This window comes from Neltuma alba, unplaced genomic scaffold, assembly GCF_004799145.2.
Source record: "Neltuma alba isolate B1F8T4 unplaced genomic scaffold, ASM479914v2 tig00003792_pilon, whole genome shotgun sequence".
NCBI lineage: Eukaryota > Viridiplantae > Streptophyta > Magnoliopsida > Fabales > Fabaceae > Neltuma > Neltuma alba.
In genome coordinates this window covers 35,984-56,110 of record NW_021633428.1, presented here as the reverse complement: position 1 = coordinate 56,110, position 20,127 = coordinate 35,984, and the positions used below count along the sequence as shown (strand labels likewise).

The 20,127-nt window shown below is 33.3% G+C and overlaps 1 protein-coding gene and 2 pseudogenes across 2 annotated transcripts; 1 reads left to right on the top strand and 2 right to left on the bottom strand.

The window, feature by feature from the left end:
• Positions 1 to 1,852: 1,852 nt before the first annotated feature.
• On the top strand, positions 1,853 to 9,621 carry LOC114742512 (beta-galactosidase 10-like). 2 transcript variants are annotated; one of them, XM_028930755.1, is made up of 19 exons: positions 1,853 to 2,075; positions 2,434 to 2,529; positions 2,655 to 2,767; positions 2,939 to 3,005; positions 3,123 to 3,215; positions 3,334 to 3,477; positions 3,759 to 3,847; positions 4,099 to 4,204; positions 4,399 to 4,486; positions 4,590 to 4,708; positions 5,079 to 5,243; positions 5,627 to 5,823; positions 6,358 to 6,467; positions 6,929 to 7,038; positions 7,156 to 7,263; positions 7,440 to 7,550; positions 7,658 to 7,866; positions 8,441 to 8,777; positions 9,355 to 9,621. In XM_028930755.1, the coding sequence occupies exons 1-19, from the start codon at positions 1,905 to 1,907 to the stop codon at positions 9,466 to 9,468; spliced, it is 2,547 nt and encodes an 848-aa protein (XP_028786588.1). In that variant the 5' UTR covers positions 1,853 to 1,904; the 3' UTR covers positions 9,469 to 9,621. The 2 variants fall into 2 exon arrangements, with proteins under 2 accessions (XP_028786588.1, XP_028786589.1); XM_028930756.1 differs by lacking the exons at positions 8,441 to 8,777; positions 9,355 to 9,621 and having other exon boundaries at positions 7,680 to 7,841.
• Positions 9,622 to 10,658: 1,037 nt separating this feature from the next.
• On the bottom strand, positions 10,659 to 13,333 carry LOC114742510 (uncharacterized; annotated as a pseudogene).
• A 536-nt stretch (positions 13,334 to 13,869) lies between these two features.
• LOC114742515 (peptide methionine sulfoxide reductase-like) lies at positions 13,870 to 14,488 on the bottom strand (annotated as a pseudogene).
• Positions 14,489 to 20,127: the final 5,639 nt, after the last annotated feature.

The following is a 20,127-nucleotide window of genomic DNA, read 5'->3' as shown; positions in this document are numbered from 1 at the left end:
AATTTACAAATAAGGCCTTATAAATACGATCAGAAGTAATACAAGAAAATAAGAGAAATTTTAATTAATTCAATTTTTATTAAAATATTTATTTGATCAGATTCTAGTTTTGATCTATATAATTTCAAATAAGTAGATTTGATCCCTATATTTTTGTAATTTTTTGTTTGAATTTAACGAATAATCTCTACAAAGAGTTTAGGTTTTAAGTCCTAACAAACTCCTTATGAAATTATAGGAACTAAATAAAAATTTGATCAAACTATGAGGACTATTAATGATATTAATCTTTACAAGAATTTAACCGTTGTAGCTGATGTAAAGTGTTTATTAATTCTTGTTAAAATCATAAAATGTTCCATTTGGATGGACATTCCCATCAAAATATATAAATTTCTAACCACCTTCTAAATAATTTATTTTTCTATTTTAAGCCATCATTATATTTTAAAATTCATTACCACTTAAAACTTAACGACTTGTTAAAGTTCCTGTTATATTTTCTTTAACGATTTCTCTATATTTATATGGAATTTATTTTTTTTCCCAACATATTTATATGGAGTTTAAATGAGGTTCATTACTCACAATAGATACATTATTGATGTTGGAGGATGTAAATATTTTCGGATATTTATTGTTCTATAAATAGGACAGGATATAAATATTGCTAGCAGATCAGATCAGAATAATTATTAATCTATTTGCGCGCTGGCCACAATACATACGCTGATCTTCTTTCCCATCGAAATGTGTTCCTGAAGATTTCCCCAAAAACAAATAAGATAGGAGTAAAATTTAGCAGTCGGTGACGTTGAGAGATAGAGAGAGACATCTACGCACACAAAATTAATTAATTCACCTTTATTAGGTGGGAAAGCGGGATATTAATTATTCCGACTTCATAAAAACAAATTTCTATCGTTATTTTTCAATTTTTTTTGCCGGAGTTATTTTTTAATGAAAATGACAATGCCATTTGTGGCATGATAAATTTTAATTACGAGATGTATTGCATACTGATATAACTTAATTTATTTAATAATATATAACTTGAAATACTTAATTTTTCTAAACTAATTTTTATAACTTATAAATTAATATATAATATAATATTTTAAAAATATTATTTCTAATTTATTAAAAATTAAGAAATTTTTTAATTATTAATAACTTTGGCAAAAAAAAAATCTATATAACTAGTCATTCCTGTTCTAAATATAAAAACTAACGTGTACTGTAAATTATACTATAAACTAGATCTTATATTTATGACTAAAAATAGTAGTTCTTTAGTCTTTCATGTATGACCTAATTGGTGAGTTGATCTTTGTCGTAAATATAAGACCTATTTATCATATTTATTAATTTTTTTAAATTATCTTTACTAATACTCCTTCAACTATACTTAAGTAGAACATGGAGGGAGGGTATTAAAAAAGATGATTATGGTATTTTAGGAAAAATATATCATATTTTTTATAATTAACTAACTTAGTTAACTTTTTTAATGTAATTAAATTAATTAAATAGGTCTTATATTAAGGATCCGAGAAATATCTTATGGGCCAATTTAAAATAAGTTATAAATAATTTATAAATAATTTATTAATTATGATTTACTAAATATAAGATAAATATATAAAATTTTTTTATCTCAGTTTACGAAAAATAAAATGTGCTTATAAAAACTAGCAGTGTAAATCTTTGACTATTAACTATTTAACTAATGACAGGAAACTGCTCATTAAAAATTTACTCGTATAAAAAAATATGGATAAAATAAATCATTAGCGCTGCCACTCTGTTTCCCACTCTGACATCTTTCTTCGTTATAAGTTTGCGCCTCAGACTGAGCGAAAGGCAAGAGCTTTCTGAAAGCTCAAAGCTGTATTGAAAGCAAGATGAAGCTATCCTTCCTATCCATTGTGCCTTTCGTTTTATTTCTTCTATCTTCTTCGTTTTCATCGGTTTTGGCTGGCAATGTAACATACGATCATCGCTCTCTTATCATCAATGGCCAGCGAAAGCTCCTTATCTCTGCTGCCATTCACTATCCTCGAAGCGTTCCTGCGGTGAGGCAACTCCTACAGAAACTTCTAACTTGTTTGAACTTTACTTTTGATTTCTCCTCAAAGGGAGCGAAGAGGTCTTGTTTCTATTTTAGTCTGTACCAAACAATAAGCTGGAGTAAGCATTGGGGGGCTTTATCAATCTACTAATTCTACTTTCCAGAAATGTTTCCTACCACCAAACTGACTCTTTATGCAATGGGGCTTTACTCTTTTGGATAAATTTTAATCTAATTTATTTCCTCTCTTCCTGTAGTCTGCTCTGCATTTTCATTCAGATTGTTATTGCTTGGTGTCAGTTGAGCATTTTGTATTTTGATGCCTAGAAGTTAATATCTTTCAATCATGTGCTGTGTGGTAGATGTGGCCAGGGCTGGTTCAAACAGCGAAGGAGGGAGGCGTAGATGTAATCGAAACCTATGTTTTCTGGAATGGGCATGAGCTTTCTCCAGGAAATGTGAGTTGTAAAAAGTTATCTAGATGTAGTAATTTTAAGATACATACACCTAGAGCATACCAGAACGTGTTGTAAGATATGATTTTTTAAAGCTCAATTTCCACTGAAGGTTTGTTATCTGGCAGTATTACTTTGGTGGTCGATTCGATCTAGTGAAGTTTGTAAAGATTGTTCAGCAGGCTGGGATGTTCCTGATTCTTCGGATAGGTCCATTTGTTGCTGCAGAATGGAATTATGGGTATGAGTTATTATGCTTGCTGCAAGTTGTGGCTCAGGACACCAGCTAATTTGGGTTCAACACTTAACACTGGCTGTTGTTGTACATACAATGGAAAAATTAATTGATATTAAGGGCTGTTTCAAACTCAATTATGGCTTCAGAAGTCTAAAGCATTGCTGTATGTGACAGGGGGGTACCAGTATGGTTGCATTATATTCCGGGCACTGTATTCCGGACTAACAGTACGCCATTTATGGTATGTAAGGGGGATTGTCGATTTTATCATGTTAAGGTTCAAATATCTATTTCATGAATTTGATTGAAGTACAATAACTACCATCACTGACTTAGTTTGATTGTTCCTCGTGTTCAGTATCATATGCAGAAATTTACGACGTATATTGTGGACCTTATGAAACAAGAGAAACTTTTTGCCTCACAAGGTGGCCCAATCATCTTAGCCCAGGCAAGTATAATCTCAAGGCTTTGATTTATTATCAGCGTGGCCACAAAGAATTCCAGTAGTTCTTTTTCTTCATTGTTCTTCTCTACATAGTCGTCTGATGACCAGTGTAAAATTGCAGGTAGAAAATGAATATGGATACTATGAAAAGTTTTATGGAGAAGGAGGAAAGAAATATGCCATGTGGGCTGCTAAGATGGCTGTTTCTCAAAATACCGGTGTCCCTTGGATAATGTGCCAGCAATGGGATGCTCCAGACCCTGTGGTGAGGTTATATTTTTGCAGAATTGTTGTTACATTGGCAATTTTGAAAAGTTTTCTGGTTCAAGTTGCGTTAGTATGCTTTTAGATTCATTTCATCTTTAAATCAACATTCTTAGCTTTTTTTTTGTTTGTTTGTAAATACTACTACAAAAATTAGCTTCTCTCTCCTCCTTGCCTCTCCCTCCCTTCCCTGATATATTTATGCAGTAAGTGGCATTTAGATAGACAACTACACATACAAACGAACGAGTCATAGGCTGACTATTGATGATTCCTCTGCAGATTGATACTTGTAACTCATTCTACTGTGACTCTTTTACACCTACGTCTCCAAAGAGGCCCAAAATTTGGACTGAGAATTGGCCAGGGTGGTATGTTGAAATTCATCTTATCTGCATCTTGCATATTATTCTTATTTGGAATCTGGAAGATCATTTTATTGTTATGTATACCTGCACGTTTTGAAAATTCAGTCTTTTATTTAGAGCCCTATTTATAAGGGTAGTCCTCCCTCCTTCGTTTGTTTAACCAAATTTAAGCATTAAAAAGTGAGCAAAAGGCTAATTGTTGGTTTTGATTTAGTAAAGGAGGCAAAGGTACTGACAATTTCTTCTACTTATAGGTTTAAAACTTTTGGGGCCAGAGATCCTCACAGGCCTGCAGAAGATGTTGCCTTTGCTGTTGCCCGCTTCTTCCAGAAAGGTGGAAGTGTACAGAATTACTACATGGTACAGATGATGGCTTCCTTTTTTTTTTTTTTTTCCTTTAAAGGAAAAATTCTTTTACCATTATGATTCTAGGTAATAGAAGACATTTCATTCATGAATCAGAAAAGTTTCATGATAAACTTGGAACTTGGAATTTCCTTCAGTATTCTACTATTGCTTTAAGTTGACCTCTTTTTCTCATCTTTGTGGTTTAGTATCATGGGGGAACAAATTTTGGGCGAACAGCTGGTGGTCCGTTCATTACTACAAGTTATGACTATGATGCCCCAATAGACGAGTATGGTAAGCTGTCACAAGTCTTTCTGTCTCTCTCTCGTTGAGGGCAAAAACGTTCTTCTCTACGCTGAAATTTATAATAATGAGTGAATTCATCATTTAATTATAGGGTTACCTAGACTTCCAAAGTGGGGACACCTAAAGGAACTTCACAAAGCTATCAAGCTATGTGAAGGTTTATTGCTTACTGGAGAATCTAAAAACATTTCCCTTGGTCCTTTCCTGGAGGTAACTTTCATGCTTTCTAACCTTTGATTTTCTTGGCTACTAAAATAAAATATTGATTTGTTTAGCTGTGAACCATCGCACCCAAATCTTGTTTTATTGCAATTTGTTTTCAAGCATCTTATATGAATTTGAATTTATGCTTACTTTATCTTGGAGACTCTTCAGTTGCTGTCAAGGTTCTAGGATACTTCACACATGTAATGTCATGATTCAAATTTTTAGTTCAATCATGTCATTTCATGTGTTTGTTATTTTTTTACAAGCTCTGTTCATATTCCATGCTATCTAGTGTCTATTTGCATTTAAAGGTACCTTATGATCTGCTTGTTTGTTAGTTGGAAGACGTTGTTCTAACCATGCTGCATTTCAGGCAGATGTATATACTGATTCATCAGGAGCGTGTGCTGCTTTTATTGCTAATATTGATGATAAAAATGATAAGACAGTCAAATTTCGGAATGCATCATATTACCTACCAGCATGGTCAGTGAGCATTCTGCCCGATTGCAAGAATGTAGTCTTTAACACTGCAAAGGTAATTTATAGTTACCTTCAGAGTAATGTCCATATTCTAATATTTGAAGCCAAAATTATATTAGCCACTTAATTTTGCCTCTAAAAATTTTAGCTTTTGCTGTATGTGAATGTCAACCTCCTGTAACTGAGACGTCTGCAGCAGAGCCAATGCACGAACAATTTTATTGTGAGAAATGTGTCACACAGTTAAATTGATTGACAGAGGTCTCTTTGCAGTCAATGTGTTAATTTAATTTTTTTTCTTTAAAAAATTTCCTGTAGTTACAACTAATGTGATACTCTTAAAGTACTGATATAATTATCAATATAGTTACAAAAGCTATTGATCTTTTGTGGAATTCTTTTTCTAAACCCTTCACTCAGACATGTGATATGCAACAGGTTAACACCCATACACACATTGTTGAAATGGTTCCAGAGAAATTACAACAGTCACATGAAAGTGTAAAGACTTTAAAGTGGGACATATTTAAAGAGAATGCAGGGACATGGGGAAATGCAGACTTGGTGAAGCATGGCTTTGTTGATCACATTAATACCACTAAAGATGCCACAGACTATCTGTGGCATACAACAAGGTTTGTTTCAATAAAAAATTGTCAAGAGTGTATGATCAATAGAAATGGACCTTTTACTGTTTCAGTATATTATTCTCTGCTCCTGTAGCATCTAGAAATAATAAACAATGAAACGCGTACGTAGTTTACTATTCTTGACATGAGAAGTAGAATCATTTGCATATATTTTCTTTTGTTTGATTAGCAGCTACTAAGATAACTTAACATTGTCTGCTGTAACAATGAAGCAGTATGTAGTTAAAATATTGTTTTATCATTATAGCTGAAGTGCTCGATTCTTATATATTCTATAATTCGATTTCAATGCATATCGAAGGACCTTGTTGGGTTGCCATGCTTTAAGTTTCGGGCATTCGCTACAGCCTATCAAGCCGCTTCCTAGTTGTTTTGCAAACTCCATAGATTATTATAAGCTCCATTACATTTGATGGAAGGGAAATGTATAAGAAATTCAAACATGCATAAAATATTGATGTGCAGTTAAAATATTGTTTTAAACTTTTTTTTTCCCTTCCTTTTTTCAATTCATGGCAGTGTATTTGTTGGTGAAAATGAAGGGTTCTTAAAGAAGGGAAGTAAACCAGTTCTTCTGATAGAATCCAAAGGTCATGCACTCCATGCTTTTGTGAATCAGGAATACCAAGGTTACCTACTCTAATATTCTGAACTTTTGATCTCATGGATTTGTTTATTTATCAAACATCTGATATGCAAACCTGTAAACAAAATATAATGTGGTTCAGCAACATATTTTCCTTCTCATCAGCAGTACAAGTGACTTCACGCTATTTCATTAAATTACAAGCATTTTCCATCTTCTTTTGGACATCGGCTACAATCACGTTATGTGCTTTGATTCTCAGTTTATTGAATGAAACATTTGATTATGTATGATAACTCTTGAAACCGCTTAGTTGTAGCAACTTTCCTTCTGTTGCTCTCTTTAATCATCATGGATGAAACACTCAATGTTTATAGTTATGTTAGTTTCTCTGTGATTTACATGAATACATATATTATTATTTCTTGGTGATACAGACATTTTAATATTCGATTACAAATGTTTTCTTTTTTTCTTTCAGTTTCTTAACTTCTTGTTTTATAGGTTCTGCAACTGGAAATGGTACCCATTCACCATACACTTTTAATCATCCAATCTCCCTCAAGGCAGGGAAAAATGAAATTGCTTTATTGAGCATGACTGTTGGCCTCCCAGTGAGTGTGTTACTCTGTGTAGAACATTCAGCCTTATTGAATGGCTTGTCTAGAAGCGTATTGTTGGTCCCCTTTAAATGCCTTGAAATCTCATTCCTCATTCCTTGTTACTTGCAGACAGCGGGCCCATTTTATGAATTTACAGGAGCAGGACTGACAAGTGTAAAGATTAAGGGATTGGACAATGGGACATTGGACTTGTCTTCTTATGCATGGACTTACAAGGTATATTTTTGTTTCTGCATATATTAAAATTTTACTCATCTAAGTTCTATCTGTTAGAGAAAATCATTGTCTTAGGCTGCTTCTATGACTTTAATAACACGGTGGGTGAAAGTAGTATTACTATCCATGAAATTTTTACTAGCCTTTGATGTCTTCCATTTCCTGCTTTGTTGCAGATTGGGGTGTACGGAGAACACCTAAAGATATACCAGGGAGATAGTTCAAATAATGTAAACTGGACTCCTACTACAGAACCACCAAAAGGGCAGCCATTGACATGGTACAAGGTAATGACTTTTTTGACCTCACCTGTGTGAGAAATTATAGAGAATTCTTTCGTTTGGCAGCTGCAGTGTGGTGGAAAATCTTAAAAAGAAAGTTCTTGATCATGCAGCTAATTGTCGATGCTCCTCCAGGGAATGAACCTGTTGGACTGGATATGTTACATATGGGAAAAGGTCTAGCCTGGTTAAATGGAGAAGAAATTGGAAGATATTGGCCTAGGAAAAATTTACATCAAGAGTGTGTTCAAAAATGCGACTACAGAGGCAAATTCAATCCTGACAAATGTGATACCGGCTGTGGAGAACCCACCCAGAAATGGTAAAACTGTGAGCTAATGGTTTAATCGAAGCTGAGGAATTAGATATGTAGCAACCTCTCTTCAATCTTTTTCCTTGACTTCTCTTACTTTAGAGATCTAGTAACTACAAGTGGCTGGAATAAAGCTTCTTGCCAAACTGCACAACACTAGTATGGGCTGGAAGAGTACTGTAATAAGGCTTTCGCTTGTGTACAAGTTGGTCTTGGTCACAAAGCAACTGAAATCCTTAACAGATTCTATAATTGATCAAAAAGCAAAAATACTATTCATGAATAGTATATATAAGAGGAAACGATTGAAAACTAACTAAATTTTATACCTTGTGGTCAGGTTTTTCTGGAAGCTTTGCTTTTTCCTCAGCAGCCATGACCAATTTATATGATAGTTATAGTCTCGTAGATTTAGTTACTTGCGTGGTATTTTGACTATCCTAATCTTACAAGTGGGTTAGATTAGAAATCATCCGTCACAAATTGCTAATATATTATGTGCTTATTGTAGCTTATACGGACTCAGTTATGATCTGTTTCTTCTCCTCATAAAATATTGTGTATTTTTTTTCCTATGTATCAGGTATCATGTTCCAAGATCTTGGTTCAAGCCGTCTGGAAATGTTCTTGTTATTTTTGAAGAGAAAGGTGGTGATCCAACAAGAATTAATTTCTTAAGACGAAAAGTTTCCGGTGCATGTGCCCTTGTGGCAGAGGATTATCCTTCCCTGGGGCTTGATCTTGACGGTGAAAATAAACTTGAGAATCACAAAAACACACCTTTTGCCCGTTTAGCATGCCCCAAAGATACTCGCATATCTGCTATCAAATTTGCTAGCTTTGGAACTCCTCTAGGAACATGTGGATCCTACAGCATAGGAGATTGCCATGATCCAAATTCTAGTATACTTGTTGAAAAGGTATCAATTTCTGGAATTTGTTCTTTACATTGTCCATTTGGTATGAAGGAAATGGAGAGGAGCAAAAATTTTAATGAGATCGATTTAAAAAATTGAACAAATGAGGTTAAAAGCTTTTGATTAATTTTTACTATTTTAAATCGAGCTTATTAAAATTTTTCCTTCCCTCTCTTCCCTCCTCCTCCATTTCTCTCATGCCAAACATAGTGTAAGTCATTCTCTTCAAACATCCGATCAAATCTCCAGTTCCGAAGCTACTTGCACAATTAAGACATGTAAAGATTTTTATTGGTTTGAGGTTTAATATACAACTAGTTCTGTTAGGCATCATCTACTAAGATAACTTGATGTGTGCATTTATCAAATCAGTTGGTGAACTGATAATAATTTCTGCAGTGTTACATGATTTGAAGCTTTAACTCTGCTATCTGCCTACTGATTATTTATTGGGGTGTGAAGGGATGATATATTAACTTGTAATCATGCTTACTTTGCTCTCTCTCTCTCTCTCTCTCTCTTTTTTCTTTCTGTTTTAAAAGATTTTATTTTATTTTTATATGTTTTATTGCTTTTGCAGGCATGCTTGAACAAAAAGGAATGTGTCATAAAATTGAATGAAGAGAATTTCAAGAAAAACTCGTGTTCTGCCGGGTTAACTAGGAAACTGGCAGTGGAGGCAGTGTGTAGCTGATACTAAGAATTCTGAAGGGTTATTGCCTTACACCATTTATACTGAACCTTGGGAGATGCAAACACAAGAGAGTTTTGCCCATCTTGTCAGCAATTTAGGCTTTTCCTTTTTTTCCCCCTAATTAATGATGATAATAATTTTGGTTCGTGACTATCTCATCGGGATTAAATATATATCGGTGTTTTTTTTCTTAAAATAAAATAAAAATTTAAAAATATATCATAAAAGAAAGTTTTGTTTTATTGAGACTCAACTACGGTGAAATGAGTTGGCATCATAAATCTTTATATTATTGTCAACTTTACCCCCAATGAAAAAATAAATCAATTTTTGTGGACCCATCGTATCAAGCCAGGGGTTTGGTTACCTTTTGCGCCTTTGTGGGGTCTACTATATTTTTCTCCAAGAGGATATAGATAGATATTAGCCTATCACGTTAATCATAATTAGATTCTAATAAAACTTTTATAAAATAACTGAAGAAAAAATTCAGATCATTATAAATTTAAGAGTTTCACATTACGAAGTAGGCTTTTTTTTTTTAAATCATAATTCTCACATTCAATATACTCTTTACATAGCTTTTAAACTCTCAGTTTCATGATTAAAATAATTTTAAAAATGATGTTTATTCTTATCTATTTAACATTTAAATTCTATTGGAATACATGAAGAGATGTTAAAAAATTCAGAACAAAGTTGCGTAAAACGAAAAGGAAAAAATTGTAAACAAAGATGGAAATGATAGGAGAAAAAAGTTATATAAGATGAAGAAGAGTGACGTTGTTTATATTTTACAACATGTGAATAGTGTGGCCCTCTGTACAACTTTTATCTTATATTATTAATAATATTAATATTTAAAGATATAGCTAAGTTTTCCACCCCCCAAAAGCTTCTTTTTCTACTGGGGCTCTAAATGCAATCTTCTCTTAGTTACTTCATTATCATTGGGCTTTGGTCTAAAATGTATTTGATGGGTTTGTCCCAAAACGTTTTAGTCCAATATATTTCGACACTAAAGCAACCAAACTGTGTGAGATAGCTAGTGGGCTTATTTGTTAATGTTACTGGCCCAAACCAACCCAATTTAGCGTTTGTACTTTTTTGTAGCTCGTTAGTTTGAATTCATTGGGTCAACAGAAGTCAAATATCCATAAAATTTCTATTTGTGGCTTGAATGTGAAAGGTTATTTGGAGTAGATTCTTTCAAGGCCAATATGACCGAATAATTTCTTGATACATTGCTGGTGGTGTTTCTCTGCTATGTAAAATCTGTTGGCTGGAAGAATCTGGTACTACTATCCCATTTAGTTCTCTATATTTAGATACCTTAGCTAAACCAGCCTGTGTTTTATTGTAGTAGTATATTCCTGATCTAAATTGTGTTCCCATAGCGATCCCCTACAATCATTAGTTAATACAAAGTCAAAGTGAACGAAGAAAATTTGAGGAGATCCAGATATAAACAAGAAGACATTTTAGAACCAAAACGTGAGGAGAGTACCTAGCGATTGAGAGAGGTAGGATCATGGCAAGACCAGAAATAGGAGAGAAGATTGTTGTAGAAACTCACTTGTGGGTCAAACTGGACTTAGACAACGTCTCCATGGTTAGTGGTTTCAGAGTGCACCTTGTCGTAGTCCGGATTGGAAACATGACCTTAAGAGTATCCCACTTCAGTCTTGATGACACTAGGGAGTCACTGAAATTGGGTTCTACTACCCAGAAAGGCACCAGCCCTGAATTGAGTGAACTTGTGGGTCAGGTTGTTAGGGAAATTTTGAATTCGGATCCAAAATAGGGTTATGAGTGGTAGGAGTCACTGATTTCAAGTGACAGGGAAGAACTAGTAGTTTTGACGTTTCAAAGCATTATCACCCAACTATTACTCCTATTTATTTGGTCCCACATAATAAAGTAAAATTATAAGCAAATCATAGGTCAGTAGAGCTTATTTCATATGTCAGAACTTGAAATGCAAAACTACTGTTATTATGTGAACTAAAATAAAAATAAGTAGCTCATAACTTATCAAAAGGTTGGTCAACCTTGTGATTTTCCAACACTTTGAATCCTTGTTTTTTCATGCTTAAGGGTTTAAGTAGATTACCATATTTTTGTTTAGCTTTCTTGGGGGTGAGTCTGTTTAGATTAGTTATGGATTTGTGGAATCTTTTCCTTGAGGATTTGTACTATTTTGGTATCAGAGTTTTATTTCTAAACGTAAGTTATAACTCTCTGTTCTTTGCTTAGTGTCCTTTGGGTGACTATATTTTAAATTGGTTTTTTTTCTTATGGGCTTGCACTATCATGGTATCAAAACTTTAGTTCTAAACTTAGATCATATCATTCTATTATTTGTTTAGCTTTTCTGGAGTGAGTATATTTTAAATTGATTATAGATTCATGGGATCTTTTTCTTATGAATTCGTACTATCTTGGTATCAGATCTTTCAATTATAAACTCAAATTATATCCTTTTGTTGTTTGTTTAGTTTTTTTGGGGTGAGTATATTTTAGATTGATTATTTGGTTTGTGGGATCTTTTTTTTATTGGTTTGCACTATTCTGGTATCAGAACTTCAATTCTAAACTTAGGTCATATTCTTATGTTGTTTGTTTTTAGACTTATTGTAGGTTTATGGGATCTTTTCTTTGTGCGTTTATACTATCTTGGTATTAGAGCTTCAGTTCTAAACTCAGGTCACATCCTTTTGTTATTTATTTAGTTTTTTTTGGGATGAGTATATTTTAGATTGGTCGTAGGTTTGTTAGATTTTTTTCTTGTGTATTTGCACAATCTTGATATCAAAGATTGAGTTTTAAACTCAGGATATATCCTTCTATTGTTTTTTTAGTTTTTTTGGGGTGAGTATATTTTAGATTGGTTGTAGGTTGATGGGATCTTTTTCTTATCAGAGCTTCAATTTAAGCTCAAGTCATATCTTTCTATTATTTGTTTTTATTTTTTTCTGTGTTTTGTGTTTTTTTTGTGCCTGTTTATCTTTTTCATTTCAATGCATCTCTAATTGTTTTGCTCGACCAATTTTTTTGTGTGTTTTCTGATATCTAATAGGCTATTTTTATAGTTTAAGATTCTATCTTTTTGCTTGTTTTAAAATCATCTCAATCAGAAGTTTCTCCTACTAGAAAGAAACTTATGAGGCCAATACCGCCAAAGCAGCCAAATAATTTTTTGATGCATTGTTGGTGGTATTCCTCTACTATAAAAAATTTCTTCGCCAGAAGAATCTCTATCATTATCTTCCCATTCACTACTCTTTGTTTAGAACTCTTGATTTCTTTGCTAAATCAGCTTGTGTTTCATTGTAGTAGTATATCCTTGATCTAAATTGTGCTTTCATAGTAAGCCTTTACAATCAATATCAATAGTATAGAATTATAATTGATATAAAGTCAAGAGGTTCACAAAGTCAAGTCAGTGGAAAAAATTTAATGAGATCCAGTTATTAAAAAAGAAGAAGAAGACATTTTAGAACCAAAGGACTCAATCAAATTAACGAGAGGAACGCAAAAAGAAGAGAGTACCTGGTGATTGATAGGTATGAGATTGTGACAATACCAAAAGCAGGAGAGAAGATCTGTGTAGGAACACTCTTGCGAGTCAAACTGGAACCGAACAACCTCTACGTGGTTAGTGGTCCCAGAGTGCACCATGTAGTCCGGATTGGGAATATGACCTTGAGAGTATCCAACTTCAGTCTTAACGACACTAGCAAGTCGTTGAAATGGGGTTTTGCTCCCAGAAGGAACCAGCTCCGAACTGAGTGAACTCATGAGTCAGGTTGTCAGGGGAATCTAAATCCGGATCCAAAGCAGGGTTATGAGTGTTGAGAGTCATTGAGTTGAAAGTGACAAGAAGGAAGTGGTGAGTGTGTTTTAGATTGTTTTTGGATTTGTAAGATCTTTTTCTTGTGGGTTCGTATTATTTTGGTATCAGAGTGTTAGTTCTAAACTCAAGTCATATCTCTGTTTTTTTGCTTGGGTGAGTATATTTTAAATTGATTTTTTTATTAGTTTGCATTATGTTGGTATCAGAGTTTTCCTTTGACAGTAATATTTACAAATGAATATTGCAACTTCTTTGCAAACAAGAACTAAAAAGAGGAAGTATTCAAGTTTGAGCTAATAATTGAAGCACTCGTATTGATTGGGATAGAAATATGATCGTGACTCATGGCTGAAAACCTAACCAAACAAAGAGGCTCAAGTTATTTTCGTAAATTATTTTAGAAATTAGGAAATACTATCTTTACAATGCCCACAGTCTATGAACAAGCCTAACCATATATTGAAAGAACACAGTGGTTATTCATCTCCGAACCATATTTTTTTTAGGCTAGCATAGCCAAAACTGCCAAATAATTTCTTGATGCATTACTGGTAGTATTCCCCTGCCATGAAAAAACTTTGTTGAAAGAATCTCTGTCGCTACCTTCTTATTTACTTCTCTCTCTTTAGATTCCTTTAATTCCTTTGGTAAATCAGCCTGTGTTTCATTATAGTAGTATATTCCTGATCTATATTATGTTTCCACAGCAATCCCCTACAATCAATATCAATAGTATAGAATTATAATTAACACAAAGTCAAAAGATTCAAAAAATCAAGTCAATGAAGGAAATATAATGAGATTGAATTATTAAAAAAGAACAATATTTAGAACTAAAGGACTCAATCAAACTAGCGAGAGGGACGAAATCGTGGCAAGACCAAAAGCAGGAGAGAAGATCTGTGTAGGAACATACTTGCGGGTCAAACTGGATCTGAACAACCTGTATGTGGTTAGTGGTCCCAGAGTGCACCAACATTTAGTCCGGATCAGGAATATGACCTTGAGAGTATCCCACTTCGATCTTAACGACACTAGTGAGTCGTTGAAATGGGGCTTTGCTCCCTAGAAAGAACCATCTCCGAACTGAATGAACTCATGAGTTAGGTTGTCAGAGAAATCTAAATCCGGATCCAAAGCAGGGTTTTGAGTGGTGAGAGTCATTGAGTTGAAAGTGACAAGAAAGAAGTGGTGAGTGTGTTTTAGATTGTTTTTGGATTTGTAGGATCTTTTTCTTGTGGGTTCATACTATTTTGGTATTAGAGTATTTGAGCTAATAATTAAAGCACTCGTGTTGATTGGGGTAGGAATATGATCGTGATTCATGGCTGAAAACCTAACCAAACAAAGAGGCTTAAGATATTTGTAGGATCTTTTTCTTGTGGGTTCGTATTATTTTGGTATCAGAGTGTTAGTTTTAAACTCAAGTCATGTCTCTTTTTTTTGGCTTAGCTTTCTTTAAATGAGTATATTTTAAATTGATTTTTTTTGAGCTTACATTGTATTGGTATCAGTACTTTAGTTCTAAACCAAAATCATATTCTTTTATTGTTTGTTTAGTTTTGTTGGTATAAATATATTTTAGATTGGTTGTAGATTTGTGGGATCTTTTCAATGTGGGTTCATACTATCTTGGTAATAGAGTTTCGGTTATAAACACAGGTCATATCCTTCTATTGTTTGTTTAGCTTTTTTGGGATGAATATATTTTAGATAAATTATAGATTTGTAGAGTCTTTTTTTTGTGGATTCGTACTATCTTGGTATCAGAGCATTGATTTTAAATTTAAGTGGTATTCTTTTATTCTTTATTTTCATTTTTTATGTTCTTTTTTGTGTCTATTCATCTTTTTTTATTTTTGTACATATCTAATTGTTTCACTCGATCAGTTTTTCTTTGTATTTTCTGACGTTTAGTAGGTTATTTTTATAGTTTAAGATCCCATCTTTCTGGTTGTTTTAAAATTATTTCAATTAGAGGTTTTTATAGCAAGTTTCACCTCTTTGGAAAAAAAATATGCATTTTTGAAATGGGTTAAACTACATTTTTACTTCGAAATTTTTTGCGAAGGAGTTGTGGGTATTTGAAAGTTTTGTCTAAAGCAATGTTACTTTGAAAGTGTCGGAATTATAGCAATATCAATCTATCCTAACAAACTCAAATAGTCAACTGTTAGTTGATCACTTAGTTGAGGTGGGTTGGGCCACATGGCATCCACCTTACTTCTCTTTTTCCAGCTCATATTCACAAGTTATAAAAAAATTAAAAAAAATGCATTTCTTCTCATGCGATTCAGTTTACTTAGGCTCCGTTTGGCAGGGCTTTTGGAGGGCTTAAAAGAAGCTTATTTGTAGTGTAAGCCCGATTGGAAAAATTACCCTGTTTGGTTGGGCTTAAAAAAAAAGCAGCTTATGGGATTTAAGCTGTTAAACGTACGTTTTGGCCCAAGCTTTCTTTTCTGGCTTATTGGATCAGTATAAGAGCTTATTTTTTACTGTTGAGATGTCAGATGGTTATTTTTCTCTTTCTTCGGCCAATATCCCTCATTTCCTCAACTCTTCTTTTTTTATCTTTCGTGTCAGAGCTCTCCATTCTTCACGACCCGCGAGCTGCCTCCCCTCATCCTCTGTTAAATTTTTTTTCTTCTTTCACTTTATATTTAAAATATTTTTTTTTGATTTCTCTAAAATTTTAAAATTTAATTCACTTCTTCATATTAAATTATTTTAATTCCATTGTATTATGTGAAGTCATTTTTTTTCTTTTTTCATTATTTATTAAAACTCATGCCTATTTTGGTCATTTTATAACCAAACTTACTTTTACTTAACCATAATCCAAACAACTTTTTACCAATCTCACTTTTGCAAATGGGCTTTTCTGAACTCAAATCCAAATATAATTCAGCTTATCCAATTTAGCTTTTACCCAACTTCACTTATCTATAAGCTACTTTTTCAATAAGCAGCTTTTCTAATCGCTGATCCAAACAGGCACTTATTCTCTGAATCGTATGTCACCTGCCCAACACCGTCTCAGTTGCTGCCGCTCTTCTTCCAGCCTTAAAGATCTAAACCACCACCATTCTTCCTCTTGTCTGCTTATCCATCTCATTCTTACCTCTAAAAGAAAATTATGGAGTATGAGTCTGAATGAGTCAATGTGCGACTTTGAAAAAAGTTCAAATTAGAGAAGAATCTTTGATATTTGAATTGGGAAATCTACAAAAGTATGTGGAAGGAGAGCAACTTGCCACCAATTGGCCCGCATGGCTTACCGCCGTCGCCGCCTCCACCTCCTCCTCCCATGGCTTCAACTCTAGGTCTTCTTTATTCTTTAAAAATGTCTAGATGCATGTTATGCTATCTTTCTTTTGTACTTTTTTTTATGATAAATTTATAGATTTCTACAATATACTAGTAGAAAAAGCTTTCCCATCTTCCTATAAAACTTATGATCCTAAAGGTATTATTATGATGAGTGAATGTAGAATTTATCTAAGTGATTGGAAATTAGAGCAAGAGAATAAAGTCAACAAAGATATTCAAGGCATTCACATAGAGTACTAGGCTCTTGATTTCTTTATCAAGTTCTGATCTTTGAGTTAGATTTGAAAAAACAAAGTTGTGAGGAAAGTGTTTTTGAAGGCTTATAATTTTAGAGAACCAATGTGCTATCTTCGCCCAGATCGTGTGCTCATCCTCTTCCCTTTAAATCTGAGTTTTTTGGTTTCCATATCTTTTTCCCCCCTAATTTTAGACATGGTTTGGTTATTCCACTCTATTTTGATTTTGTTGATGAATAAGTGGGAAAGTTATTTTCTTCTTACTGTGATTTTTTGAGACTTAGAGTTTAGGAACCAAAGAACCATAAGTAAAAGCACTGGTGTATTCCATTATTATTTTTAAGAAATAAGATTCAGTTTACCTTCTCTCTCCTGCAATTCGTGTTATTTTGCAACCAAAAAAAATCTGGTCGTATCTTCTTATATTGCAAGAAATTTAAGATTTAGTAGAAAAGAATACACACACATATAAAGTGATGAGATCGCAAAGCATAAAATAAAATTATATATGCTAGTAAAAAAATTATATATATATGGAGGAGATGAGTATTAAAAAGAAGTGAATCACCAAGAGTCTTCTTCAATAAGGTGAGAATTGAATTCAGTTCACAGTTATTAAATAAAATTTTCTCTCTGCTCCATAAATAAGACAAAATTGTAGTCTCTTTCTATTCTATAAATAAGATCAAATGAGTACTAAGCTAAGATAGTATGGTCTTTTAACATTCATAAAAAATTATAATTAAGTCTAAAAAATCTTGAATATATTTTTGTAAATTTATAATGCTTATTTATTGATAAATTTCTTATTTGGCACAAAGGCACAATTTTGGCACGGACAATCAAGATATGAAGGGAATGGATCAGGTACTCTAGAAGAACACACCCCATATACCATACACGTAGCCACATGCCTGCGGCGCCCATCCACTTTCTCTCCCCATTAGAGGTGAACAAGACCGAACTGTAAATGATTATCAAACCAAATCTAATATATTTTCAGTTTTTCGATTTGTTTATTTTGGTTTCGGTTTTATTTTTCTTAAATTTGGTGATCGGTTTTTGGTTCAGTTATTAAAAAAAATTTTGGTTTAAAACCGAAAAACCAAAGTATGATTATATATATAATATTATATACGTGTGTGTGTGTATATATAAAATAAGAAACTAAGCTAGCTACAAGCTAATAGGCCCAAGTATATTTCTAAACCCACCTCAATATATCCAAACCCCAAAGCAAGACAACTTACTATTTTTTCTTTTCTCCCATCAAAGCCTCCTCATCCCATATTTCCATCTGCCGCGCGGCCTCTGCCTCCCCACCACACAATTTCAGAAGCGTCACTTTCTTCTTGCTAAGGCTGTTCACGGGACGGATCGAGATCGGGACAGGCTCGTCCCGGTTCCGTCCCGATAAACAGTAACGGGACAGATTTTCTGTCCCGTGTCCCGACCCGTCCCGGGGTTGTCCCGGTCCCGGTCGGAACGGGACGGATCGGGGACGGGACCGGGACGTCTCGAACCTCTTTTTTTTATTTAATTTATTTAATTTTTTTTAATTTTTTTAATTTTTTTAAATAAAATCTGATTTTTTTAATTATGTTTTTTTGGGTTTAAACCTTATAAAACATCTTTTTATTTTCTTTTTTATTTGTTTGGGTACTCTTAAACAAAAACTCAAAATATTACATATAATAATCATTAAAAACTCTAAATAAAAGCTTTTAACACAATAAAAACTTGCTAAAAATTCTAATCATCAATAATCTCAAATCATTAACAAATAAAAACTCTAAATAAATATATCCATAGTTCTATACAATAGTCTCAAATTTTAAAAAATATGAAAAAAATAATATTATATAAATGGGATAAAAAAATAAAAAAAAGGACCGGGACGGGACGGGGACGGGACGACCCCGTCCCGTGTCCCGTCCCGAAAAATTTCGGGACGGATCCGTCCCATCCCAATAAGACCGGGACCGGAACGGGCTGACCGGGACGGATCCTTCTTGAACACCCCTACTTCTTGCCAACCTATCTTAGAGCATCATCAGCCTCAACTTGCTCTAATGCTCTCTCCTTCACGTTCTCTTACTGATATTCTTCACCATCACGGTGTTGCCTTCTTCTCTCTCCTCATATTGATATATTGATGCTTTTGCTCTCTTTTTCAATGCAATGTCTGTGCTTATTAGTGCATCCATGCTTTTCTTCTCCTCCTCATTGTTTGGCATCAAACACAAACACACACACTTGCTAAGTTGTCGTTCATGTTTTATCTCTGTCTCATTCTTTCATTTGCCAAGTCACCGTCCTTGTTCAACATCAAACGAACACATTTGTGACTGCATGGCAGGTTTAAACAGGAGAAAAACCAATATTCCTATTTACCGATTGAACTAACCAAAACCGAACCGACATATTTCAGTTAGGTTTCATTAGATTATTAAGAGAAGATCAGTTTGGTCTGGTTTTGAAAAATATTTCAATTCAGTCATCGGTTAATTCAGTTTCCAGACCGAACTGAGCCGAGCTGAACAATGGATTGCACACCCCTACTCTCCATTGACACAAAAACGTACTAAATTTGATAAACGTGCTTCCCAATTAAGAAATCTTTTTTTTTTTTTAATTGTACTTGCGTGTTAGAGATGAAGTCGTTCTCTGTGAGAATGAGTTCATTTTTCTTGAAATGAGACGCCCTGTGTCACGGAAATGAGGAGGTGAGGCATATTATAATATGAATAATTATTAAAAATTATCAACAGTGACTCTTTGCACAGGTTCAAATTTTTATAAAATCACAAAAAAAATTTTTAAAAAATTGGGTATCCTAAAATGTTTTTTAATAATACTCAATATCTTAAAATAATTTTTAATATATCTAGCATATTAAAATATTTTTTAAATAATACTTGGTGGTGTAAAGTAATTTTTTGTGTATTGAACGTCCTAAAATATTATTTCAATCCTCAACATAAAAACTAATTTAACTTTTAATTTGATCTTAAATATAAAACTCTAATTCATTTTGTTTCTGATATTTATTCATTTTTTTAAAGAAACTCTTGTAGTAGTTATATATGTTAAAATTTTTATCAAATAGTAGTTTTAAGATAACAATTATTTATTATAAATAACTAACTTAACAAACTTTCTTAATTCACTCCAATAAGTTAATTAGCTCTTATATATGGACCAAATGTAGTATTTTCTGTAAAATTTCTTAGTATC